Here is a 26,957-nt window from a genome sequence, read left to right on the forward strand (position 1 = left end):
AAGAGTTTTAAAATGATTTATTAAACGACCAATAAGAGAAAAACAGTGACAAACCCTGTTCACTGAACAATACAATAGGAAAAGAAAATACATTGTTTTTACAAAAACATTTTTACAAACGTTAGGGAGCAACTGAGACTTCATCATAATGTTATTTGGTGTGTCGGTCCTCGCTCATCATTATTAAGCCGTTAAGATAGCTGGGCCCCAATGTCTCAATCGTCTCAGGGTAGAAGTGCTGATCTAGGATCAGTTTCGCCTTTTAGAACACAATTAATAAGATTGTGTGGACAGGTTGGGCCCTGATCCTGGATCAGCTCTCATACTCAGACGCTTGACACACTATCCCTAAACTAAAACCAGTGTGCTTTAGCATGAGCAGAATCTGGGGGAGGATGATTCAAGATATACTTCCTGACTGAGATTATTTTTTATAAGATTAATACATGTAACATAAATTAGGTCATAATTAGCTCCTCCCCATCAGCTGGTAATAAAACAATATAAAAAGTAAATAAAAACAGAATATGAGGGTATCAGGGTCGGGGTCAGTTTCATTTGAATTCCTGTCAATTCAGGAAGTACAGCGGAATTCCAATTCCAATTCTCCTCAATGCTTTTCAATGAGGAGAATGTGGACTTGGAACGCGCTTCAGTTTCTGAACTGGCTGGAATCTAAATGGAGCTGACCCCTGGAGGGGACACCACCTTACTGTTTAACTGTCACACTGTTCTGTGAGTGGAATCTAAATGGAGCTGACCCCTGGAGGGGACACCACCTTACTGTTTAACTGTCACACTGTTCTGTGAGTGGAATCTAAATGGAGCTGACCCCTGGAGGGGACACCACCTTACTGTTTAACTGTCACACTGTTCTGTGAGTGGAATCTAAATGGAGCTGACCCCTGGAGGGGACACCACCTTACTGTTTAACTGTCACACTGTTCTGTGAGTGGAATCTAAATGGAGCTGACCCCTGGAGGGGACACCACCTTACTGTTTAACCGTCACACTGTTCTGTGAGTGGAATCTAAATGGAGCTGACCCCTGGAGGGGACACCACCTTACTGTTTAACTGTCACACTGTTCTGTGAGTGGAATCTAAATGGAGCTGACCCCTGGAGGGGACACCACCTTACTGTTTAACTGTCACACTGTTCTGTGAGTGGAATCTAAATGGAGCTGACCCCTGGAGGGGACACCACCTTACTGTTTAACTGTCACACTGTTCTGTGAGTGGAATCTAAATGGAGCTGACCCCTGGAGGGGACACCACCTTACTGTTTAACTGTCACACTGTTCTGTGAGTGGAATCTAAATGGAGCTGACCCCTGGAGGGGACACCACCTTACTGTTTAACTGTCACACTGTTCTGTGAGTGGAATCTAAATGGAGCCGACTCCTGGAAGGGACACCACCTTACTGTTTAACTGTCACACTGTTCTGTCTAGCATCCACTGGTGGTTGTTGATAACATCACGTCTTACACAGGGCCATCAGTGTGCTGTATGTGTGCAGGGTTTTGTTCCAGCCCACCACTAACAAAACAACAAATAAAACTATTCTTCATGAATTAGGTGAATCAGCACAGCAGGTGTTTTAGTGCTGGGTGGGTGCAAAACCCCGCAGCGCATCCCTGTACTATACGCTCATCCATAATAACCCTGGTTACCCTGCATGGGAGCCTCCCATATGACCCCTAACCTCCATATGACCCCTAACCTCCATATGACCCCTAACCTCCATATGACCCCTAACCTCCATATGACCCTGTTATCAATGTTAGTAGTGATGATTAATCTAAAGCTGACCAGGTTTCAAGAGAAAAAGTTCTGCCAACAAACTCTGGGCTTTGGCTGAGTTCAGTTCTGTTCAGTCCAGTGTGGCTTCAGTACAGCTGCCCTGTGTAGTCTAGTCCCTATGGTGAAGGGAGGATGGGATGGAGGGCAGAGGGGACAGAGGTGTGTCTAGTCCCTACGGTGAAGGGAGGATGGGATGGAGGGCAGAGGGGACAGAGGTGTGTCTAGTCCCTACAGTGGAGGGAGAATGGAGGGCAGAGGGAACAGAGGTGTGTCTAGTCCCTACGGTGGAGGGAGGATGGGATGGAGGGCAGAGGGGACAGAGGTGTGTCTAGTCCCTACGGTGGAGGGAGGATGGAGGGCAGAGGGGACAGAGGTGTGTCTAGTCCCTACAGTGGAGGGAGGATGGAGGGCAGAGGGGACAGAGGTGTGTCTAGTCCCTACAGTGGAGGGAGGATGGAGGGCAGAGGGAACAGAGGTGTGTCTAGTCCCTACGGTGAAGGGAGGATGGGATGGAGGGCAGAGGGGACAGAGGTGTGTCTAGTCCCTACGGTGAAGGGAGGATGGGATGGAGGGCAGAGGGGACAGAGGTGTGTCTAGTCCCTACGGTGAAGGGAGGATGGGATGGAGGGCAGAGGGAACAGAGGTGTGTCTAGTCCCTACAGTGAAGGGAGGATGGAGGGCAGAGGGGACAGAGGTGTGTCTAGTCCCTACGGTGGAGGGAGGATGGGATGGAGGGCAGAGGGGACAGAGGTGTGTCTAGTCCCTACAGTGGAGGGAGGATGGAGGGCAGAGGGAACAGAGGTGTGTCTAGTCCCTACGGTGGAGGGAGGATGGGATGGAGGGCAGAGGGGACAGAGGTGTGTCTAGTCCCTACGGTGAAGGGAGGATGGGATGGAGGGCAGAGGGGACAGAGGTGTGTCTAGTCCCTACGGTGGAGGGAGGATGGAGGGCAGAGGGGACAGAGGTGTGTCTAGTCCCTACGGTGGAGGGAGGATGGGATGGAGGGCAGAGGGGACAGAGGTGTGTCTAGTCCCTACAGTGGAGGGAGGATGGAGGGCAGAGGGAACAGAGGTGTGTCTAGTCCCTACGGTGGAGGGAGGATGGGATGGAGGGCAGAGGGGACAGAGGTGTGTCTAGTCCCTACGGTGAAGGGAGGATGGGATGGAGGGCAGAGGGGACAGAGGTGTGTCTAGTCCCTACGGTGGAGGGAGGATGGAGGGCAGAGGGGACAGAGGTGTGTCTAGTCCCTACGGTGGAGGGAGGATGGAGGGCAGAGGGAACAGAGGTGTGTCTAGTCCCTACGGTGGAGGGAGGATGGGATGGAGGGCAGAGGGGACAGAGGTGTGTCTAGTCCCTACGGTGGAGGGAGGATGGGATGGAGGGCAGAGGGAACAGAGGTGTGTCTAGTCCCTACGGTGGAGGGAGGATGGAGGGCAGAGGGGACAGAGGTGTGTCTAGTCCCTACGGTGGAGGGAGGATGGGATGGAGGGCAGAGGGGACAGAGGTGTATCTAGTCCCTACAGTGGAGGGAGGATGGGATGGAGGGCAGAGGGGACAGAGGTGTGTCTAGTCCCTACGGTGGAGGGAGGATGGAGGGCAGAGGGGACAGAGGTGTGTCTAGTCCCTACGGTGAAGGGAGGATGGGATGGAGGGCAGAAGCCGGGAAGTGGTTCCTCTCCATCAGGCTTTCCCTTCCCAGGCGTCGTCTCTCTGTTTAGCTGCCAGACGCTTCTGCTCTGAAAGACAGACAAGACAGGTTGATAGGAAAGTAAATCAATACTACTACTAGTTGTTTATATGACCTTTATTTAACCAGGCAAGTCAGTTCAGAACACATCCTTATTTTCAATGACGGCTTAGGAACAGTGGGTTAACTGCCTTGTTCAGGGGCAGAACGACAGATTTTACCTTGTCAGCTCGGGGATTAGATCTTGCAACCTTTCGGTTACTAGTCCAACTCTCTAACCACTAGGCTACCCGTCTCTAACCGCTAGGCTACCCGCCTCTAACCGCTAGTCTACCCGCCTCTAACCGCTAGGTTACCTCACTAGGTTACCCGCCTCTAACCACTAGGCTACACCACTAGGCTGCCCGCCTCTAACCACTAGGCTGCCCGCCTCTAACCACTAGGCTGCCCGCCTCTAACCACTAGGCTGCCCGCCTCTAACCACTAGGCTACCCGCCTCTAACCACTAGGCTACCCGCCTCCAACCACTAGGCTACCCGCCTCCAACCACTAGGCTACCCGTCTCTAACCACTAGGCTACCCGTCTCTAACCACTAGGCTACCCGTCTCTAACCACTAGGCTACCCGTCTCTAACCACTAGGCTACCCGTCTCTAACCACTAGGCTACCCGTCTCTAACCACTAGGCTACCCGTCTCTAACCACTAGGCTACCCGTCTCTAACCACTAGGCTACCCGTCTCTAACCACTAGGCTACCCGCCTCTAACCACTAAGCTACCCGTCTCTAACCACTAGGCTACCCGTCTCTAACCACTAGGCTACCCGTCTCTAACCACTAGGCTACCGGTCTCTAACCACTAGGTTACCTGTCTCTAACCACTAGGCTACCTGTCTCTAACCACTAGGCTACCTGTCTCTAACCACTAGGCTACCCGTCTCTAACCACTAGGCTACCCGTCTCTAACCACTAGGCTACCTGTCTCTAACCACTAGGCTACCTGTCTCTAACCACTAGGCTACCCGCCTCTAACCACTAGGCTACCCGCCTCTAACCACTAGGTTACCTGCAGCCTGGTACTGGTTTGTCATTGACATTTGGCGCCAGTTACAGGATGAAATGTTCGATGACCTTTAAGTCAGCAGAGAGAACAGCTCCACAATAACTCATGTTAACACAGGTGTGTAAGTAGTGACGTGTCGGTGTCACTGATAGACACACACAGCACATGTTCATGTCTTTAAATGTCGATTTTAACGTCTTTTTTTTGTGTCTGTAAAGTATTTTTCATGATGTGTCGGACCCCAGTAAGACCAGTTGTCTCCATTTGTGTCGACAAACGGGGATCCTAATGAATCGAATACCCACACTGATGTACACATAGAATATAGAACTTATATGATTAAGTCTTCTGTATGAATCATGTGTATATGATTAAGTCTACTGTCTGAACCACAGAAGAGTGTATATGATTAAGTCTACTGTATGAACCACAGAAGAGTGTATATGATTAAGTCTACTGTATGAATCACAGAAGAGTGTATATGATTAAGTCTACTGTATGAATCATGTGTATATGATTAAGTCTACTGTATGAATCACAGAAGAGCGTATATGATTAAGTCTACTGTATGAATCACAGAAGAGCGTATATGATTAAGTCTACTGTATGAACCACAGAAGAGTGTATATGATTAAGTCTACTGTATGAATCATGTGTATATGATTAAGTCTACTGTATGAACCACATAAGTGTATATGATTAAGTCTACTGTATGAATCATGTGTATATGATTAAGTCTACTGTATGAATCACAGAAGAGTGTATATGATTAAGTCTACTGTATGAATCATGTGTATATGATTAAGTCTACTGTATGAATCACAGAAGAGCGTATATGATTAAGGCTTCTGTATGAATCACAGAAGAGTGTATATGATTAAGTCTACTGTATGAATCACAGACGAGTGTATATGATTAAGTCTACTGTATGAATCACAGAAGAGTGTATATGATTAAGTCTACTGTATGAATCACAGAAGAGTGTATATGATTAAGTCTACTGTATGAATCACAGAATAGTGTATATGATTAAGTCTACTGTATGAATCATGTGTATATGATTAAGTCTACTGTATGAATCACAGAAGTGTATATGATTAAGTCTACTGTATGAATCATGTGTATATGATTAAGTCTACTGTATGAATCACAGAAGAGTGTATATGATTACGTCTACTGTATGAATCACAGAAGAGCGTATATGATTAAGTCTACAGTATGAATCATGTGTATATGATTAAGTCTACTGTATGAATCATGTGTATATGATTAAGTCTACTGTATGAATCACAGAAGAGTGTATATGATTAAGTCTACTGTATGAATCACAGAAGAGTGTATGATTAAGTCTACTGTATGAATCACAGAAGAGTGTATATGATTAAGTCTACTGTATGAATCACAGAAGGGTGTATATGATTAAGTCTACTGTATGAATCATAGAAGAGTGTATATGATTAAGTCTACTGTATGAATCATAGAAGAGTGTATATGATTAAGTCTACTGTATGAATCATAGAAGAGTGTATATGATTAAGTCTACTGTATGAACCATAGAAGAGTGTATATGATTAAGTCTACTGTATGAATCATAGAAGAGTGTATATGATTAAGTCTACTGTATGAATCATAGAAGAGTGTATATGATTAAGTCTACTGTATGAATCATAGAAGAGTGTATATGATTAAGTCTACTGTATGAACCATAGAAGAGTGTATATGATTAAGTCTACTGTATGAATCATGTGTATATGATTAAGTCTACTGTATGAATCACAGAAGAGTGTATATGATTAAGTCTACTGTATGAATCACAGAAGAGTGTATATGATTAAGTCTACTGTATGAATCACAGAAGAGTGTATATGATTAAGTCTACTGTATGAATCACAGAAGAGTGTATATGATTAAGTCTACTGTATGAATCACAGAAGAGTGTATATGATTAAGTCTACTGTATGAATCACAGAAGAGTGTATATGATTAAGTCTACTGTATGAATCATAGAAGAGTGTATACGATTAAGTCTACTGTATGAATCATAGAAGAGTGTATATGATTAAGTCTACTGTATGAATCATAGAAGAGTGTATATGATTAAGTCTACTGTATGAACCATAGAAGAGTGTATATGATTAAGTCTACTGTATGAATCATAGAAGAGTGTATATGATTAAGTCTACTGTATGAATCACAGACGAGTGTATATGATTAAGTCTACTGTATGAATCACAGAAGAGTGTATATGATTAAGTCTACTGTATGAATCACAGAAGAGTGTATATGATTAAGTCTACTGTATGAATCACAGAATAGTGTATATGATTAAGTCTACTGTATGAATCATGTGTATATGATTAAGTCTACTGTATGAATCACAGAAGTGTATATGATTAAGTCTACTGTATGAATCATGTGTATATGATTAAGTCTACTGTATGAATCACAGAAGAGTGTATATGATTACGTCTACTGTATGAATCACAGAAGAGCGTATATGATTAAGTCTACAGTATGAATCATGTGTATATGATTAAGTCTACTGTATGAATCATGTGTATATGATTAAGTCTACTGTATGAATCACAGAAGAGTGTATATGATTAAGTCTACTGTATGAATCACAGAAGAGTGTATGATTAAGTCTACTGTATGAATCACAGAAGAGTGTATATGATTAAGTCTACTGTATGAATCACAGAAGAGTGTATATGATTAAGTCTACTGTATGAATCACAGAAGGGTGTATATGATTAAGTCTACTGTATGAATCATAGAAGAGTGTATATGATTAAGTCTACTGTATGAACCATAGAAGAGTGTATATGATTAAGTCTACTGTATGAATCATAGAAGAGTGTATATGATTAAGTCTACTGTATGAATCATAGAAGAGTGTATATGATTAAGTCTACTGTATGAATCATAGAAGAGTGTATATGATTAAGTCTACTGTATGAACCATAGAAGAGTGTATATGATTAAGTCTACTGTATGAATCATGTGTATATGATTAAGTCTACTGTATGAATCACAGAAGAGTGTATATGATTAAGTCTACTGTATGAATCACAGAAGAGTGTATATGATTAAGTCTACTGTATGAATCACAGAAGAGTGTATATGATTAAGTCTACTGTATGAATCACAGAAGAGTGTATATGATTAAGTCTACTGTATGAATCACAGAAGAGTGTATATGATTAAGTCTACTGTATGAATCATAGAAGAGTGTATATGATTAAGTCTACTGTATGAATCATGTGTATATGATTAAGTCTACTGTATGAATCATAGAAGAGTGTATATGATTAAGTCTACTGTATGAATCATGTGTATATGATTAAGTCTACTGTATGAATCATAGAAGAGTGTATATGATTAAGTCTACTGTATGAATCATGTGTATATGATTAAGTCTACTGTATGAATCACAGAAGAGTGTATATGATTAAGTCTACTGTATGAATCACAGAAGAGTGTATATGATTATGTCTACTGTATGAATCATAGAAGAGTGTATATGATTAAGTCTACTGTATGAATCATAGAAGAGTGTATATGATTAAGTCTACTGTATGAATCATAGAAGAGTGTATATGATTAAGTCTACTGTATGAACCATAGAAGAGTGTATATGATTAAGTCTACTGTATGAATCATAGAAGAGTGTATATGATTAAGTCTACTGTATGGATCATAGAAGAGTGTATATGATTAAGTCTACTGTATGGATCATAGAAGAGTGTATATGATTAAGTCTACTGTATGAATCATAGAAGAGTGTATATGATTAAGTCTACTGTATGAACCATAGAAGAGTGTATATGATTAAGTCTACTGTATGAATCATGTGTATATGATTAAGTCTACTGTATGAATCACAGAAGTGTATATGATTAAGTCTACTGTATGAATCATGTGTATATGATTAAGTCTACTGTATGAATCACAGAAGAGTGTATATGATTACGTCTACTGTATGAATCACAGAAGAGCGTATATGATTAAGTCTACAGTATGAATCATGTGTATATGATTAAGTCTACTGTATGAATCATGTGTATATGATTAAGTCTACTGTATGAATCACAGAAGAGTGTATATGATTAAGTCTACTGTATGAATCACAGAAGAGTGTATGATTAAGTCTACTGTATGAATCACAGAAGAGTGTATATGATTAAGTCTACTGTATGAATCACAGAAGAGTGTATATGATTAAGTCTACTGTATGAATCACAGAAGGGTGTATATGATTAAGTCTACTGTATGAACCATAGAAGAGTGTATATGATTAAGTCTACTGTATGAACCATAGAAGAGTGTATATGATTAAGTCTACTGTATGAATCATAGAAGAGTGTATATGATTAAGTCTACTGTATGAATCATAGAAGAGTGTATATGATTAAGTCTACTGTATGAATCATAGAAGAGTGTATATGATTAAGTCTACTGTATGAACCATAGAAGAGTGTATATGATTAAGTCTACTGTATGAATCATGTGTATATGATTAAGTCTACTGTATGAATCACAGAAGAGTGTATATGATTAAGTCTACTGTATGAATCACAGAAGAGTGTATATGATTAAGTCTACTGTATGAATCACAGAAGAGTGTATATGATTAAGTCTACTGTATGAATCACAGAAGAGTGTATATGATTAAGTCTACTGTATGAATCACAGAAGAGTGTATATGATTAAGTCTACTGTATGAATCATAGAAGAGTGTATATGATTAAGTCTACTGTATGAATCATGTGTATATGATTAAGTCTACTGTATGAATCATAGAAGAGTGTATATGATTAAGTCTACTGTATGAATCATGTGTATATGATTAAGTCTACTGTATGAATCACAGAAGAGTGTATATGATTAAGTCTACTGTATGAATCATGTGTATATGATTAAGTCTACTGTATGAATCATAGAAGAGTGTATATGATTAAGTCTACTGTATGAATCATGTGTATATGATTAAGTCTACTGTATGAATCACAGAAGAGTGTATATGATTAAGTCTACTGTATGAATCACAGAAGAGTGTATATGATTATGTCTACTGTATGAATCATAGAAGAGTGTATATGATTAAGTCTACTGTATGAATCATAGAAGAGTGTATATGATTAAGTCTACTGTATGAATCATAGAAGAGTGTATATGATTAAGTCTACTGTATGAACCATAGAAGAGTGTATATGATTAAGTCTACTGTATGAATCATAGAAGAGTGTATATGATTAAGTCTACTGTATGAATCATAGAAGAGTGTATATGATTAAGTCTACTGTATGGATCATAGAAGAGTGTATATGATTAAGTCTACTGTATGAATCATAGAAGAGTGTATATGATTAAGTCTACTGTATGAACCATAGAAGAGTGTATATGATTAAGTCTACTGTATGAATCATGTGTATATGATTAAGTCTACTGTATGAATCATAGAAGAGTGTATATGATTAAGTCTACTGTATGAATCACAGAAGAGTGTATATGACAACAGGATGTTACTGTATAAAAGCACATCCCACCTTATAATAATATATTTTGGGGGTTGAAAATATGTCTTTTTTGGTTGAAAATGTGTCTTCTCTGGTTGAAAATACGTATTTTTGGGGTTGAAAAGACGTCTTTTCAATGTCTTGTGCTCACTGGGCACCAGGGGGAGGGAGCGCTAGTTGTCTAGAACAATCTAAACAGAGCTTCACACTGAGACACATAATGTCTATGATCACATAACGTCCTGTAAGTTCACTTGAGAACAGTAGAGCACAACAGTTATCCAGCCAGAAAACAAAGGCCGTTCCATAAGCAGCCGCCTCCCTCCCTCCCCTCCGTTCGTCCCTCCCTCCCTCCCCTCCGTTCGTTCCTCCCTCCCCTCCCTCCGTTCCTCCCTCCCCTCCCCTCCCCTCCGTTCCTCCCTCCCCTCCCCTCCGTTCCTCCCTCCCCTCCCCTCCGTTCGTTCCTCCCTCCCCTCCGTTCGTTCCTCCCTCCCCTCCCCTCCGTTCGTTCCTCCCTCCATCAGTCCCCTCCGCTCCGTTCGTTCCTCCCTCCATCAGTCCCCTCCCCTCCGTTCGTTCCTCCCTCCCTCCCCTCCGTTCGTTCCTCCCTCCCTCCCCTCCGTTCGTTCCTCCCTCCCCTCCGTTCCTCCCTCCCTCCGTCCCTCCGTCCCCTCCCCTCCGTTCCTCCCTTCCTCCCTCCCCTCCGTCCCTCGCCTCCCCTCCGTCCCTCCCAGGTGAAACCTGTACTCCTTTACAGATGTCACTTGTTAAATCCACTTCAACCAGTGTAGATGAAGGGGAGGAGACAGGTTAAAGAAGGATTTTTAAGCCTTGAGACATGGATTGTGTATGTGTGTCATTCAGAGGTTGAATGGGCAAGACAAAATATTTAAGTGCCTTTGGTAGTAGGTGCCAACTGCACCAGAGTGGACTGGTCCTTCTAGCTGAATATATCCACTTATAAATCCCCTGGGAGGGGAAATAACACCAGAGTGGACTGGTCCTTCTAGCTGAATATATCCACTTATAAATCCCCTGGGAGGGGAAATAACACCAGAGTGGACTGGTCCTTCTAGCTGAATATATCTACTTATAAATCCCCTGGGAGGAGAAATAACACCAGAGTGGACTGGTCCTTCTAGCTGAATATATCCACTTATAAATCCCCTGGGAGGGGAAATAACACCAGAGTGGACTGGTCCTTCTAGCTGAATATATCCACTTATAAATCCCCTGGGAGGGGAAATAACACCAGAGTGGACTGGTCCTTCTAGCTGAATATATCCACTTATAAATCCCCTGGGAGGGGAAATAACACCAGAGTGGACTGGTCCTTCTAGCTGAATATATCCACTTATAAATCCCCTGGGAGGGGAAATAACACCAGAGTGGACTGGTCCTTCTAGCTGAATATATCCACTTATAAATCCCCTGGGAGGGGAAATAAACAACAGGGAAATGTAGAGGTTCTGTGTAAATGTAGAGGTTCTAAATGTAGAGGTTCTGCCCGGCAACACAGGGCGTGAGGAGAACAACTCAAGGAAACTCTTAGCCAGAGAGACGAGAGAGTGTGTGTGTCAGCTGTCTAACCAGAAACCACACACACACACACACACACACACACACACACACACACACACACACACGTCTCCTCTCTCTCAGTGAAAGAAGTGGTCACCACCAGGAAACATCTAGTTGTCCGTTCTCCCTGACAATGTGTTCTATATTTGTATCTCGTCAGGACACTACTTTCCCCCCAATAGCTGGTCTTTGGAAGCAAGGCTACACTTAAAAACAACATGACTGGAAGCCATTTCCAGGACGTGCAGTGTGTGTGTTTATAGAACACTAGATGAGCGCATTGTCCTCAAGTCTCTCTGAGGCTGAGACTCTTCTTCGGGTTCATGGTCCTGGAAAGACATCACTGACAGAACACCACCCCCTAGTGGTAGCAACACTATACGACAGCTTACTTCAACAGGCATACTAATGATGTAGATAAACCCTGGATTGCTGACGCTACGTATTGGCTAATTACTTGCTTTGGAGCCACTGGTCGGCCATGTTGGCACTCCCCAGAGGGATCAGTCCTCCATAGGAATTAATGGGATTCTACAATATTTTAATTAAATGTTTCAAGGACAAAATGACATGTATGTAAATATTTTGCTGTTGTAGTGGGGACAGTAAGATGAGAAATAAAACATTTAACAATGTTTTTCTTCTATTTTTTTTAATGTTCCTGTTCGAATAATCTAATTTAAAGTTTGCATTAAGGTGTCTGTAATAGAATCTGCTTCTCAAAAACAAATGTTGACATTAATTGAGAGTTAGGGAGGGTTTGGCCGGTAGGGATATCCTTGTCTCATCGGGCACCAGCATTTCCATAGCTTCCAATATATATACAGTATATCACAAAAGTGAGTACACCCCTCACATTTTTATGTTTTTTTGTTGTTGAATTTTACCCCTTTTTCTCCCCAATTTCGTGGTATCCAATTGTTAGTAGCTACTATCTTGTCTCATCGCTACAACTCCCGTACGGGATCGGGAGAGACGAAGGTTTAAAGTCATGCGTCCTCCGATACACAACCCAACCAAGCCGCACTGCTTCTTAACACAGCGCCATCCAACCCGGAAGCCAGCCGCACCAATGTGTCGGAGGAAACGCCGTGCACCTGGCAACCATGGTTAGTGCGTACTGCACCCGGCCCGCCAAAGGAGTCGCTGGTGCGCGATGAGACAAACCCTCCCTAACCCGGATGACGTTAGGCCAATTGTGCATCGCCCCACGGACCTCCCGGTCTCGGCCGGTTACGACAGAGCCTGGGCGCGAACCCAGAGTCTCTGATGGCACAGCTGGCGCTGCAGCACAGCACCCTTAACCACTGCGCCACCCGGGAGGCCGACACATTTTTGTAAATATTTGAGTATATCTTTTCATGTGACAACACTGAAGAAATGACACTTTGCTACAATGTAAAGTAAAGAGTGTACATCTTGTATAACAGTGTACATTTGCTGTCCCCTCAATATAACTCAACACACAGCCATTAATATCTAAACTGCCTTTAAAAGGCCATCTTTATGTAGGGCAACAATTCTTTTTTTCAGATCCTCAGAGAGTTCTTTGCCATGAGGTGCCATGTTGAACTTCTAGTGACCAGTCAGTATGAGGGAGTGTGAGAGCGATGACACCAAATTTAACACACCTGCTCCCCATTCACACCTGAGACCTTGTAACACTAACGAGTCACATGACACCGGGGAGGGAAAATTGGACCCAATTTGGACATTTTCACTTAGGGGTGTACTCACTTTTGTTGCCAGCGGTTTAGACATTAATGGCTGTGTGAGTTATTTTGAGGGGACAGCAAATGTACACTGTTATACAAGCTGTACACTCACTACTTTACATTGTAGCAAAGTGTCATTTCTTCAGTGTTGTCACATGAAAAGATATACTCAAATATTTACAAAAAATGTGAGGTGTGTACTCACTTTTGTGATATACTGTATATATTTACAATGCAGGAGTACCAAGACGGCTTCGTGGTGGCTTCAAAACAGCGCCCCCTGTCAGTCACCCAGGGTTATCCCCATCATTGATCGTACCCCATCAAAACCCCTTATTCTAATAGAGTTTTAAATACATAGATCAGGAAAACAACATTTCATAATGGTGTGAAAAAAAAAAAGATTTAGTCATTTTTGCAAATTGAACAAATTGATGATTTTTTGGTTTTTATATATATATATATATATATATATATATATATATATATATATATATATATATACACACACATATATATATATATATATACACACACACATATATATATATATACACACACACACACATTTTAGAATCAGGCTGAAACGTAACAAAATGTTGAAAAAGTCAAGGGATCTGAATACTTTCTGAATGTACCGTATAGCTTCAAAATATGGTTAAAACGATCAGTCTGATGTAATGGATGGTCAGTCCTTTGCACACATAGCGGTCTGTGAATTGGAGAGGGGTTACATCCCTCAGCCGTTTACCAAAACAAGTGGCGGGGTCACCTCTGTTGTTATTATTACTTGAATTACAGATTGCCCCTTGAAATCACGTACCTCTGGCATCTTGCAGTTTTTTTTTCTCTGCTTCACGGTGCTCTTTGCTCTGGGGACTCTTGACGCCCAGCGCCCCCATCACCAGCCTGCGGGCCAACACTGCACTGGTCTGGGGACGCTCCTTAGTAGGGAGCAGGTAGTCTGGAGGAGAGGAGGGACAGTGTTGAGGGAATGAAAGAGAAGAACAAAGAATACACAACAAGTGACAAGAAAGGGAGAAGCAGGGAAGAATAAATGAAGAGAATAAAATGAGGTGAAGGAGAGAGAATACAGGAGATATGAGAGAGAGAATACAGGAGATATGAGAGAGAGAGAATACAGGAGATATGAGAGCGAGAGAATACAGGAGATATGAGAGCGAGAGAATACAGGAGATATGAGAGCGAGAGAATACAGGAGATATGAGAGCGAGAATACAGGAGATATGAGAGCGAGAGAATACAGGAGATATGAGAGAGAGAATACAGGAGATATGAGAGCGAGAGAATACAGGAGATATGAGAGCGAGAGAATACAGGAGATATGAGAGCGAGAATACAGGAGATATGAGAGCGAGAGAATACAGGAGATATGAGAGCGAGAATACAGGAGATATGAGAGCGAGAATACAGGAGGACGGACGGACAGAGTCAGATAATGGAGGATAAAGGATGGACAGATGAATGAAAGAGAGGACAGTCAGTACCTGAGCAGCTGCGAGCCTTGGCCCTGGTGGTGACGGAGGCTTTAGCCAGAGACCTGACCTTCAACAGCGGGTGTTTGGTCCTCAGAGCCTCCCGAGCTGACACACACATACACACACACAATAACCCACGTGCACAGACAGAGAGAGTTCAGTTGCTAAATGTTTACCTCAGATGTTGACTGAGAAGACAGCTAAGTCAGCTCTACTATTAAAACATGTTGACCACTACTTCATTTGACCATCCAAACATCTTCAGTAAAGTTTGACAGAAGAGAGACACGCGGTGTTTTCGATAAGGTATGAAACATGTTCAGCTGTATCCGTCACCTGTGGTCAGGTGTAGCTCACCTGTGATGAGGTGTAGCTCACCTGTGATGAGGTGTAGCTCACCTGTGGTCAGGTGTAGCTCACCTGTGGTCAGGTGTAGCTCACCTGTGATGAGGTGTAGCTCACCTGTGATGAGGTGTAGCTCACCTGTGATGAGGTGTAGCTCACCTGTGATGAGGTGTAGCTCACCTGTGATGAGGTGTAGCTCACCTATGATGAGGTGTAGCTCACCTGTGATGAGGTGTAGCTCACCTGTGGTCAGGTGTAGCTCACCTGTGGTCAGGTGTAGCTCACCTGTGGTCAGGTGTAGCTCACCTGTAGTCAGGTGTAGCTCACCTGTGATGAGGTGTAGCTCACCTGTGATGAGGTGTAGCTCACCTGTGGTCAGGTGTAGCTCACCTGTGATGAGGTGTGTGAATAACTGATAGTGTCGGACAGAGCTACCAGAGTCTTTGGCTTTTCCTTTCCTTTATAAAAGCTGTGACTCACCTGCTATGGGGCTGTTGAAGAGAGCCAGGGCGTGTGTATCGTCCACAAACTGGATGTCAAAGCCTCTCTGCCTACACACACACACACAAAAACACCTTCAGCATCTCATCACCACCACATACTGTAGGCGGAGCATCGGCTGCCCCTCGACGAGACGGAGCGTCGGCTGCCCCTCGACGAGACGGCGCTTCGGCTGCCCCTCGACGAGACGGCGCGTCGGCTGCCCCTCGACGAGACGGAGCGCCGGCTGCCCCTCGACGAGACGGAGCGTCGGCTGCCCCTCGACGAGACGGAGCGTCGGCTGCCCCTCGACGAGACGGAGCGTCGGCTGCCCCTCGACGAGACGGAGCGTCGGCTGCCCCTCGACGAGACGGAGCGTCGGCTGCCCCTCGACGAGACGGAGCGTCGGCTGCCCCTCGACGAGACGGAGCGTCGCTGTGTATTGATAGGGACTAGGGTGTGACTGAACCTCAGGACTCGTAAAAAGACAGTAAAGGCTGGTACGTACTGGTAGGCCTGGAAGGATTTGACCAGGTCTTCAGTCTTAAACTCTGTGGGGAAGTCGTAGATTTCTATGATGTTAGACAACTCATCCTCCGTGAGCTCAGTGTCATCATCCCCCTCTCTGTCCTGATCCAAGCTGTAGTAGTCAAACCTGGCCTCCTGCACCGGCCGCTTCTTCCTGCCCTGCTTTATGGCCAGCTGAGAGAGAGGGGGGCAGAGAGGTGAGAGAGAGAGAGAGAGGGGGGCAGAGAGGTGAGCGTGAGAGAGAGAGGGTGAGCGAGAGAGAGGGTGAGAGAGAGAGCGAGAGGGTGAGAGAGAGAGGGTGAGAGAGAGAGGGTGAGAGAGAGAGAGAGAGAGAGAGGGTGAGAGAGAGGGTGAGAGAGTAATTTTGCTTACTAGTCTCCTAACGATTTCCAACTATAGACAGAACAGTAGATGTGTAAATAACAGCATTGCAGCGATAGTACCACTAATAAGTAGCAAACATATAGCAGACATACACTGAGTGTTACAGCAGTAATCTGGGGGACAGGGACAGAGACTCACCTCCTGACAGACAGGGACAGACACAGGTAGACAGACTCACCTCCTCTAGCACATGGGGTTCCAAACACTCTCCTTCGTCATCAAAGAGAGCGTCCCAGCTCTCCTCATCCTCCTCTTCCTGAGGGCCTGCCTCTATCCCCTCCCGGGGTCCCCCTTCTCTCTCAGACGGAGAACTCTTGCTCCCCGTCTCCAGTCGCGAACCCACATCTCCATCTCCTCCCTGGTTGGCTGTAGCAGCCTGTCCGTCATTCTGTGGCCCCGCGTTGCCTCCTCCTTCTTCTACCGTCTCCTCCAGTTTGGCCTCACCGTTTAGGACTCCATTCCCGTCTCCTCCCGTCTTCCCTCCTTTGTCCTTCTTGTTCTTGGCATTCTTTCGGGCCTTGTCCGTGTAGCGAGGCCTGGGCTTTGGTTTGCCGTCTCCCTGGGTTTGAGCCTTATCTTTGGGGCCGTCCTGCTTCTTCTTGGGCTGGTAGAGGGGCTTGTCTGGCTTCTTGGAGCAGGACGCGGAGGGCTGAGGTTGGGCGCAGTCCTCTTGAGGTTGTTCCTCCTCCATCACCATACAACTGTCCTACATGGAAGAGAAAGGAGGAGGAACAAATCATTAAAGATGCATAGGTTAATTGAGCAGCTAGGCCCCTCTCTCCAATTCTCTTTAGTTAAGTCGCATAAGCCCCCTCAGGAATTTAATATCTAGCACGCATGCGCCATGGTACTTAGAACCATTTAAACTGCATGTACAAATCTTACACAACTATACTGTACTAAATTAAAAACAAGTCCAAACTGGTTAACTACATTCTCTGCTAATTCGTTGTCAGTAACGGGGTGTTTGAGTGATAAATTAGACTTGGCTGCGTTATGCAGCAGCATCCAGTTTAACTAGCAATAACCCGAATACACCTAAACACATAACGCACTGTAGAGCAAGACATTCTATACAATTATTTCCTTACAATCATAAACATATAAGCATTAGCAAAATACCTTAATCTGTAGCTTATCACTTGGCTAGATATCAACCGAACAGCAAACCGCCGGATGTTTAGAATTAGAAGGGGAAAGAAACATACTGTCGCATGTATATTACGTAATACTAAAATCGCTGCTGGTAGTTGTAGTTCTGTTGAAAAAAAGACAAGTCATTGGTCGAACCGCCGAATATTAAAAGTATTCGTTCCACCCTTATTGGATAACCACTTACACAAGTGCTTGCATAAAGCAACAACATTGAAATTGTATAAGGCAATTTACACAACGCATTAGAATACAGTAACCTTTTCTCATCCTAGCGCTTCCACAGTCGAAGGATAGAACACCGGAGTCCTGCTGAAAACTGATATAAGGTAAGATTTATGTGCAGTGTTTGAATGAAATGATCTCTTCTTCTCCCAAACGAATAAACAGCAGCACACAGTAGGTGCATGTTCTGAAATAAGTGTTCATCTCAGTATTACAGTTGTGATTACAGTATTGCATAACTAATAAAACCTGTTGCAGGTGCACGCACAACTCTTGACGTAATCTAATGCACGAGGTCTTCACTGCGTGTATGGTTTTTCTCTTGATAGTTTTTCTCATTGCATATTTATGGTACGTCTTCACTTTTTTACACTGGTACGCACAATTTTCTATAGGTAATTGTCATATTAGGCTCTTTTGGACAGGGGTAAATAGGAATTTAGCCGTTTGAGGGTATTGCTGTTGAGTCGATGATGTAATGATGTATATGATGCACTGTAGACAATTATTTTGTTATTGTTCAGTGTGCTGCCTGCTATACCTGCTCTCACCAACCTATATTCTGCAGTAGCCTATACTATGCTATGCATGCCCTATGATTCTAATGTTGATATCAAATGATGGTGTTTAAAACCGTGTATTAACATAGTGGTCTAAGGTTACATATATATAACCTTACACCCGGTAACCTTTTGAATATTGAACTAAAAGCCCATTTGGTGTCTGTTGCAGAATTGGGGAATTTGGATCAATTCCATTTCTATTCAGATTGTTGTGATGATGCTGCGTTGTTGGGCGGGTCTTCCCTTGCTCCTCCCCCTCCTGGTGCTGTGTGGGCGTGGTTTGGCCCAGAGTTCCGAGCCCATGTTTCGGTCAGTGACTGAGACAGTCCTACCTCCTGACAACCAGCACAACCCCACCCAGCTGAACTATGGGATGGCCGTTACTGATGTGGATGGAGACGGAGACCTGGAGGTGGTGGTGGCGGGGTGAGAGTGTGGGTGGGGGGGTTAGAGTGTGGGTGGGGGGGTTAGAGTGTGGGTGGGGGGTTAGAGTCTGGGTGGGGGGTTAGAGTGTGGGTGGGGGGTTAGAGTGTGGGTGGGGGGTTAGAGTGTGGGTGGGGGGTTAGAGTGTGGGTGGGGGGTGTGGGTGGGGGTGGGGGGTTAGAGTGTGGGTGGGGGGTGAGAGTGTGGGTAGGGAGTTAGAGTGTGGGTGGGGGGTTAGAGTGTGGGTGGGGGGTTAGAGTGTGGGTGGGGGGTTAGAGTGTGGGTGGGGGGTTAGAGTGTGGGTGGGGGGTTAGAGTGTGGGTGGGGGGTGTGGGTGGGGGTGGGGGGTTAGAGTGTGGGTGGGGGGTGAGAGTGTGGGTAGGGAGTTAGAGTGTGGGTGGGGGGTGAGAGTGTGGGTGGGGGGTTGGATAAAGAAAGAGAGAGTTGGAGAGGGCATTCAAATGCCATCATTGAGTACAGTGTCCTGGACCATAGGACATTACAGGCTATGCATAAATTACCCAATATTCTCAACTTATACCCATTCTTTGGTTCAACGGCCCTAACCTGGTTCTGAAGTTGGGGCTCTGGTCAAAGTAGTGCACTATCCAGGGAATAGGGCTCTGGTCAAAGTAGTGCACTATCCAGGGAATAGGGCTCTGGTCAAAGTAGTGCACTATCCAGGGAATAGGGCTCTGGTCAAAGTAGTGCACTATCCAGGGAATAGGGTACCATTTAGGACTACATCTCCTAATGTTCTCCACTGCACCTCCTAATGTTCTCCACTATACCTCCTAATGTTCTCCACTACACCTCCTAATGTTCTCCACTACACCTCCTAATGTTCTCCACTACACCTCCTAATGTTCTCCACTGCACCTCCTAATGTTCTCCACTAATGTTCTCCACTACACCTCCTAATGTTCTCCACTGCACCTCCTAATGTTCTCCACTACACCTCCTAATGTTCTCCACTACACCTCCTAATGTTCTCCACTACACCTCCTAATGTTCTCCACTGCACCTCCTAATGTTCTCCACTGCACCTCCTAATGTTCTCCACTACACCTCCTAATGTTCTCCACTGCACCTCCTAATGTTCTCCACTATACCTCCTAATGTTCTCCACTATACCTCCTAATGTTCTCCACTACACCTCCTAATGTTCTCCACTACACCTCCTAATGTTCTCCACTACACCTCCTAATGTTCTCCACTACACCTCCTAATGTTCTCCACTACACCTCCTAATGTTCTCCACTGCACCTCCTAATGTTCTCCACTGCACCTCCTAATGTTCTCCACTGCACCTCCTAATGTTCTCCACTGCACCTCCTAATGTTCTCCACTACACCTACTAATGTTCTCCACTACACCTCCTAATGTTCTCCACTACACCTACTAATGTTCTCCACTGCACCTCCTAATGTTCTCCACCTCCTAATGTTCTCCACTGCACCTCCTAATGTTCTCCACTGAACATTAGCCACTACACCTCCTAATGTTCTCCACCTCCTAATGTTCTCCACTACACCTCCTAATGTTCTCCACTACACCTACTAATGTTCACCACCTCCTAATGTTCTCCACTACACCTCCTAATGTTCTCCACTACACCTCCTAATGTTCTCCACTACACCTACTAATGTTCACCACCTCCTAATGTTCACCACCTCCTAATGTTCTCCACTACACCTCCTAATGTTCTCCACTACACCTACTAATGTTCTCCACTACACCTACTAATGTTCTCCACTACACCTCCTAATGTTCTCCACCTCCTAATGTTCTCCACTACACCTACTAATGTTCTCCACTACACCTCCTAATGTTCTCCATTCTCAGGTACAACGGTCCTAACCTGGTCCTGAAGTATGACCGTGGTCAGCAGAGGCTGGTGAACATAGCGGTGGATGACCGCAGCTCTCCATTCTACGCCCTGAGAGACCCCCTGGGGAACGCCATCGGGGTGACCGCCTGCGACGTAGACGGGGACGGGCGGGAGGAGATCTACTTCCTCAATACAAACAACGCTTACTCTGGTAAATAACAATAACAGCAGGTAAACACAAACACCATCAACAATGCTTAAAAAACAACAACGGTTACTCTGGTAGTCAGTAGCAACCTTCTTTTGGAAGGTCGGGCCACATACTCTGACAAGCTCTTTAAGTTCCGTAACGGACGCTTCGAGGACCTGCTGGGTGATGACATCAACGTGCGCAGAGGAGTAGCCAATCGGATGGCAGGACGCTCCGTGGCGTGTGTGGACAGAAAAGTATGTAAATAGTCTATCCATCTGCGTGTGTCTGTATGTCGTCTGTATGGCTGTATGCCCGCACCCCCTCTTTCTCTTACCCCCCCTCTATATTTTCTGTGTGTGTGGTCTATGTCTGTACCCCCCCTCTTTCTCTCTCCTGTAGGGTACAGGGCATTATGCTGTGTGTATTTTCTGTGTGTGTGGTCTATGTCTGTAACCCCCCCTCTATCTCTCTCCTGTAGGGTACAGGGCATTATGCTGTGTATATTTTCTGTGTGTGTGGTCTATGTCTGTACCCCCCCCCCCCGCTCTAATCCCCCCTCTTTCTCACTACTGTAGGGTACAGGGCGTTATGCTGTGTATATTTTCTGTGTGTGTGGTCTATGTCTGTACCCCCCCCCCCCTCTCTAACCCCCCCCCTCTTTCTCTCTCCTGTAGGGTACAGGGCGTTATGCTGTGTATGTAGCTAACTATGCCAGTGGAAATGTTGGTCCCCATTCCCTGATAGAGATGGACGAGGCAGCCAGTGACCTGGCCAAGGGCATCATCGCCCTGTCTGACGTAGCAGCACAGGCCGGGGTCAACAAGTACACAGGTACTGGACAAGAGTGAATGGAAGAAATGTGTGTGTGTGTGCGCTTACCCATCTCAAACTAATATCTTCTATATTATGTATCTGTTTGTCTCCTCCCACCAGGTGGGCGTGGTGTAGTGGTTGGACCAATCCTGAGCCAGAGCAGCTCTGACGTGTTCTGTGACAATGAGAATGGACCTAACTTCCTGTTCCGGAACAATGGAGACGGAACCTTCACTGACATGGCTCAACAGGCAGGTGTGTCTAGAGTTTGTGTGTCTAGGGTGGGTGTGTGTGTCTAGGGTGGGTGTGTGTGTCTAGGGTGGGTGTGTGTGTCTAGGGTGGGTGTGTGGGAGGAAGGAGAGATAATTGGACCATAGCCATGATCTCTGCATAGGAGTTGTGATGACAGTGATGTGGCTCCCCGTGTAGGTGTGGAGGACCGCTACCAGCACGGCCGAGGTGTGGCGCTGGCAGACTTTAACGCTGACGGGAAGACTGACATCGTCTACGGAAACTGGAACGGCCAGCACAGACTGTACCTACAGGACAACAACCAGAGATTCAGGGTGAGAGAGAGGAGTGGGGGTTGGAGAGGAGTGGGGGTTGGAGAGGAGTGGGGGTTGGAGAGGAGTGGGGGTTGGAGAGGAGTGGGGGTTGAAATGGGAGAGGGAGGTTGGAGAGGTGTGGGGTTGGAGCACGATGGGAGAGGGAGGTTGGAGAGGAGTGGGGGTTGAAATGGGAGAGGGAGGTTGGAGAGGCGTGGGGGTTGAAACAGGATGGGAGGTTGGAGAGGAGTGGGGTTGGAGCACGATGGGAAAGGGAGGTTGGAGAGGAGTGGTGGTTGAAATGGGAGAGGGAGGTTGGAGAGGAGTGGGGGTTGAATCAGGATGGGAGAGGGAGGTTGAAGAGGAGTGTGGGTTAGAGCAGGATGGGAGGTTGGAGAGGAGTGGGGGTTTGAGAGGGAGGTTGGAGAGGAGTGGGGGTTGGAGAGGAGTGGGGGTTGAAACAGGATGGGAGGTTGGAGAGGAGTGGGGGTTTGAGAGGGAGGTTGGAGAGGTGTGGGGGTTTGAGAGGGAGGTTGAAGAGGAGTGTGGGTTAGAGCAGGATGGGAGGTTGGAGAGGAGTGGGGGTTGGAGCAGGATGGGAGAGGGAGGTTGGAGAGGAGTGGGGGTTGGAGCAGGATGGGAGGTTGGAGAGGAGTGGGGGTTGGAGCAGGATGGGAGGTTGGAGAGGAGTGGGGGTTGGAGCAGGATGGGAGAGGGAGGTTAGTGAAAGAGATCAAAGGGAAGTCGATGGAAACAAAGACCATAAACCTCTCTGTTCGCTCCCTCCTCAGGACATAGCCAGTGGGTCATTCTCCTCTCCCTCTCCCGTGCGCACGGTCATTGCTGCTGACTTTGACAATGACCAGGAGCTGGACATCTTCTTCAACAACATCGCCTACAGAGGACACGCCCCCAACAGGCTCTTTAGGTACCTCTGACCCCTGACACCAACTTTGACTTGAACTGTGTGTGTGTGTGTGTGTGTGAGAGAGAGAGAGAGAGAGAGAAAGTGTTTCTGATGTGTGTTGTCTGCCTGCTCCTCCAGGGTGGCCAGGAGGGCTGGTGCTGACCCCCAGATAGAGGAGCTAAACGTGGGGGAGGCAGCAGAGCCACAGGGCCGGGGTACAGGTAACCACACCATGCAGACTCATTCTTTTGGTCCCTATACAACAGGGGAGTCAAACTCAATCGCCGGAGGACCGTGTATCAGCTGGTTTTGTTGTTTCCGTGTCTAATTAAGACCTTGACAACCAGGTGAGAGGAGATCCTAACTCTTCAATGACCTTCCTTTATCAAGGAAACTAGGAGCGAAAATCTGAAGACACTCGGCACTCAAGAAATGGAGTTTGACTCCCCTTTTATACAAGATTTATAAAGTCTTCTTAAACTGATGTATTCTGTTTTAGTATTAGTTAAACACATAAATTACAACACACCTGGTTCAGGTAGTTCCCCTGGTTTACTAGGGTTAAACAGGCCCTGTTTTTGATTGGCCGTTTGATGTGTTGACTCTGATTGACAGGTGCCACGGTAACAGACTTTGACGGGGACGGTCAGTTGGACCTGCTGGTGGCTCATGGGGAGAGTGCCTCTCAGCCCATCTCTGTCTTCAAGGTCACTCAGGTCAGTCACTAACATAGAGGTAGATAGACGGCATCACTAACATAGAGGTAGATAGACGGCGTCACTAACATAGAGGTAGATAGACGGCATCACTAACATAGAGGTAGATAGACGGCATCACTAACATAGAGGTAGATAGACGGCATCACTAACATAGAGGTAGATAGACGGCATCACTAACATAGAGGTAGATAGACGGCATCACTAACATAGAGGTAGATAGACGGCATCACTAACATAGAGGTAGATAGACGGCATCACTAACATAGAGGTAGATAGACGGCATAACTTTGCATCTTTGCCATATTTATCAAATATATGTATTTTATTAAACTAGGGCAATTCAGTTAAGAACAAATTCTTATTTAAAATGACGCCCTACCAAAAGGCAAAAGACATCCTACGGGGATTAAAAAATATATATATATACAAAGAATAACATATAAATATAGGACAAAACACACATCCTGACAAGCGAGACAACACTACATAAAGAGAGACCTAAGACAACAACATAGCAAGGCAGCAACACATGACAACACAACACGGTAGCAACACAACACGGTAGCAACACAACATGGTAACATGGTAGCAACACAACATGGTAGCAACACAACATGGTAGCAACACAACATGACAACAACATAGTAGCTGCACAAAACATGGTACAAACATTATTGGGCAAGAAGGTAGAGACAACAATACATCACGCAAAGGAACAACAAATGTCAGTAAGAGGGTCCATGATTGAGTCTTTGAATGAAGAGATTGAGATAAAACTGACCAGTTTGAGTGTTTGTTGCAGCTCGTTCCAGTCGCTAGCTGCAGCGAACTGAAAAAACAAGCGGCCCAGGGATATCTGTGCTTGGGGACCTTTAACAGAATGCGACTGGCAGAACGGATGTTGTATGGGGAGGATGAGGGCTGCAGTAGATATCGTGGTGGGGGGGGGGGGGGTATAAATAAGCATCAACCAGTGGGTCTTGCGACAGGTATACAGAGATGATGAGTATTGAGTGCAGTGATGTGTCCTATAAGGAGCGTTGGTGGCAAATCTGATGGCCGAATGGTAACGAACAGCTAGAGCACCCTTCCCTGCTGACCTGTAATCTAGCATGGGTAGGATGGTAATCTGAATCAGGGTTAGTTTGGCAGCTGGGGTGAAAGAGGAGCGACTACCATAGAGGAAACCAAGTCTAGATTTAACTTTAGCCTGCAGCTTTGATATGTGCTGAGAGCGGGACAGTGTACTGTCTACCCATACTGTATAGCCATAATGGCTCCTGTGACAGCATGGGCTTTCTCCATTTTAAAGTAGTCAATTTTCTTCTTATTTTGGGTTGAAAAAAAACAACCTCTACGCTAATATTGGTGATTGAACAGCAGTGCTGGAGTACTGATCCTGCTACAATGGGTTCTATCCATCCAGAGCAGTGCTGCAGTACTGATCCTGCTACAACGGGTTCTATCCATCCAGAGCAGTGCTGGAGTACTGATCCTGCTACAACGGGTTCTATCCATCCAGACCCCCTTTTCTCTCTATGGTCACGACCTCATTACTGTCCCCTGGTGGAGAATTACTGCAAGCGGATGAGATTTCATTTAGATATTTTAATGCAAGGCGACGATTACAAATCAATGTGTTATCTCCTTGCTTATTATCATATTTATATGGAAGGAAGGAGGATGAACTCAAGTGTTTGAACAGGGCCCATGATATCACCCGACATATTCCTGACCCATCAGCTTTACCCTCTGACCTTTGACCCTGACAGGGCTCGTCCAATCACTGGCTGCGTGTAATCCCTCGCACGCGGTTCGGCTCCTTCGCCCGCGGGGCCCGGGTCACGGCCTACACCAATCGGAGCGGGGCTCTCATGCGCATCATCGACGGCGGCTCGGGGTACCTCTGTGAGATGGAGCCTGTCGCCCATTTTGGACTGGGTAACTTCCTGTTTACTTCCCATTTACGGCCTAATCCCAAATGGACCCCTAGACCCTATGCACTTGTAGAGATCTGAAAGGATTTAATAGATGCAGTCAATATGATAATTACTCCAATTTCCCCTCTGGCTAGGATGTGGAAGTTTCACCATACTGCTTCTCCCAATCAAATCCTCTCAGATCTCCACGAGTGCATAGGGCGCAGTGGAGGCTGCTGAGGGGAGGACGGCTCATAATAATGTCTGGAACACATGGAATGGCATGAAACATCTTGAAATAATTGGATGTATTTGATACCATTCCTCTCCAGTCATTACCACACGCCCGTTCTCCCCGGTTTAAGGTGCCACCAACCTCCTGTGCAGTAGACATCTTGTAGACATATTAGCTAGTAGTTAGCTGGATAGCTTGTGTATTTATCTTCCTTTCTTCACATTGGCTCACAGGCAAAGACGAGGTCACCGTGGTGGAGGTCTATTGGCCGGATGGCCGTTCCGTGGCCCGCCCACTGCAGCCTGGTGACATGAACTCTGTGATGGAGATTGGCTACCCTAAAGAGGGGGAGGAGTCTGTGCTGACCCCTGATACCCAGGTACGCTCTGCGGACTTACACCATGACAAATGAACTATGACCCTGGGTAAAAGTTTCAGCCAATCCATCACCAGCGACTACATTCTTACCCAATGACGACAGTAGTTTTTCTGTTTAATTACATTGTGTGGAGATTCCTAACCGTTACATGCTGACCTCACCACACCTACATGTTATTCAGTCATTGCATCCACAGCGCGTCAATCAGTGTCTGCGTAAAAAGGCGCTAAAATAGAACTTGATTCAATTTGCTGCAAGTCCCGCCTCTCCCATCTCCTCATTGGTTTTTAGTAGCATTACCCACGTGGGTGATTTTTTGTGTTTGTTTTTTGTTGTTGAATTTTACCCCTTTTTCTCCCCAACTTCATGGTATCCAATTGTTAGTAGCTACTATCTTGTCTCATCGCTACAACTCCCGTACGGGATCGGGAGAGATGAAGGTTGAAAGTCAT

General features: G+C 45.5%; 2 protein-coding genes across 7 annotated transcripts in view; one reads left to right on the forward strand and one right to left on the reverse strand.

The window, feature by feature from the left end:
- On the reverse strand, positions 1 to 17,842 carry LOC116358876 (coiled-coil domain-containing protein R3HCC1L-like). 5 transcript variants are annotated; one of them, XR_004206502.1, is made up of 8 exons: positions 17,724 to 17,841; positions 16,780 to 17,307; positions 16,198 to 16,391; positions 15,690 to 15,760; positions 14,874 to 14,969; positions 14,189 to 14,329; positions 3,427 to 3,538; positions 1 to 3,263 (listed from the first exon to the last, which is right to left on the reverse strand). XR_004206502.1 is itself a non-coding variant. In XM_031811137.1 (7 exons), exons 2-7 carry the CDS (start codon positions 17,296 to 17,298, stop codon positions 3,517 to 3,519), a joined length of 1,038 nt encoding a protein of 345 aa, XP_031666997.1. In that variant the 5' UTR covers positions 17,299 to 17,307; positions 17,724 to 17,842; the 3' UTR covers positions 1 to 3,516. The 5 variants fall into 5 exon arrangements, 3 of the variants coding, with proteins under 3 accessions (XP_031666997.1, XP_031666995.1, XP_031666996.1); XR_004206501.1 differs by having other exon boundaries at positions 1 to 1,722; positions 1,759 to 3,538; XM_031811137.1 differs by having other exon boundaries at positions 1 to 3,533; positions 17,724 to 17,842.
- The window catches only part of LOC109885607 (cartilage acidic protein 1-like), a 10,474-nt gene continuing 1,305 nt past the window's right edge, over positions 17,789 to 26,957 (forward strand). The window contains exons 1-13 of one of the 2 annotated variants that reach the window (XM_031811133.1): positions 17,892 to 18,082; positions 18,237 to 18,329; positions 18,711 to 18,967; positions 20,810 to 21,006; positions 21,106 to 21,242; positions 21,663 to 21,819; positions 21,922 to 22,056; positions 22,231 to 22,367; positions 23,138 to 23,274; positions 23,392 to 23,474; positions 23,869 to 23,969; positions 25,745 to 25,913; positions 26,360 to 26,505. In XM_031811133.1, the coding sequence (XP_031666993.1) occupies positions 18,327 to 18,329; positions 18,711 to 18,967; positions 20,810 to 21,006; positions 21,106 to 21,242; positions 21,663 to 21,819; positions 21,922 to 22,056; positions 22,231 to 22,367; positions 23,138 to 23,274; positions 23,392 to 23,474; positions 23,869 to 23,969; positions 25,745 to 25,913; positions 26,360 to 26,505 (1,659 nt within the window). In that variant the 5' untranslated portion in view covers positions 17,892 to 18,082; positions 18,237 to 18,326. Of the gene's footprint in view, positions 18,083 to 18,236; positions 18,330 to 18,710; positions 18,968 to 20,809; positions 21,007 to 21,105; positions 21,243 to 21,662; positions 21,820 to 21,921; positions 22,057 to 22,230; positions 22,368 to 23,137; positions 23,275 to 23,391; positions 23,475 to 23,868; positions 23,970 to 25,744; positions 25,914 to 26,359; positions 26,506 to 26,957 lie in introns of both variants that reach the window. The other variant, XM_031811134.1, reaches the window with a different exon arrangement.

The sequence above is a fragment of the Oncorhynchus kisutch genome, unplaced genomic scaffold (assembly GCF_002021735.2).
Source record: "Oncorhynchus kisutch isolate 150728-3 unplaced genomic scaffold, Okis_V2 Okis01b-Okis20b_hom, whole genome shotgun sequence".
NCBI lineage: Eukaryota > Metazoa > Chordata > Actinopteri > Salmoniformes > Salmonidae > Oncorhynchus > Oncorhynchus kisutch.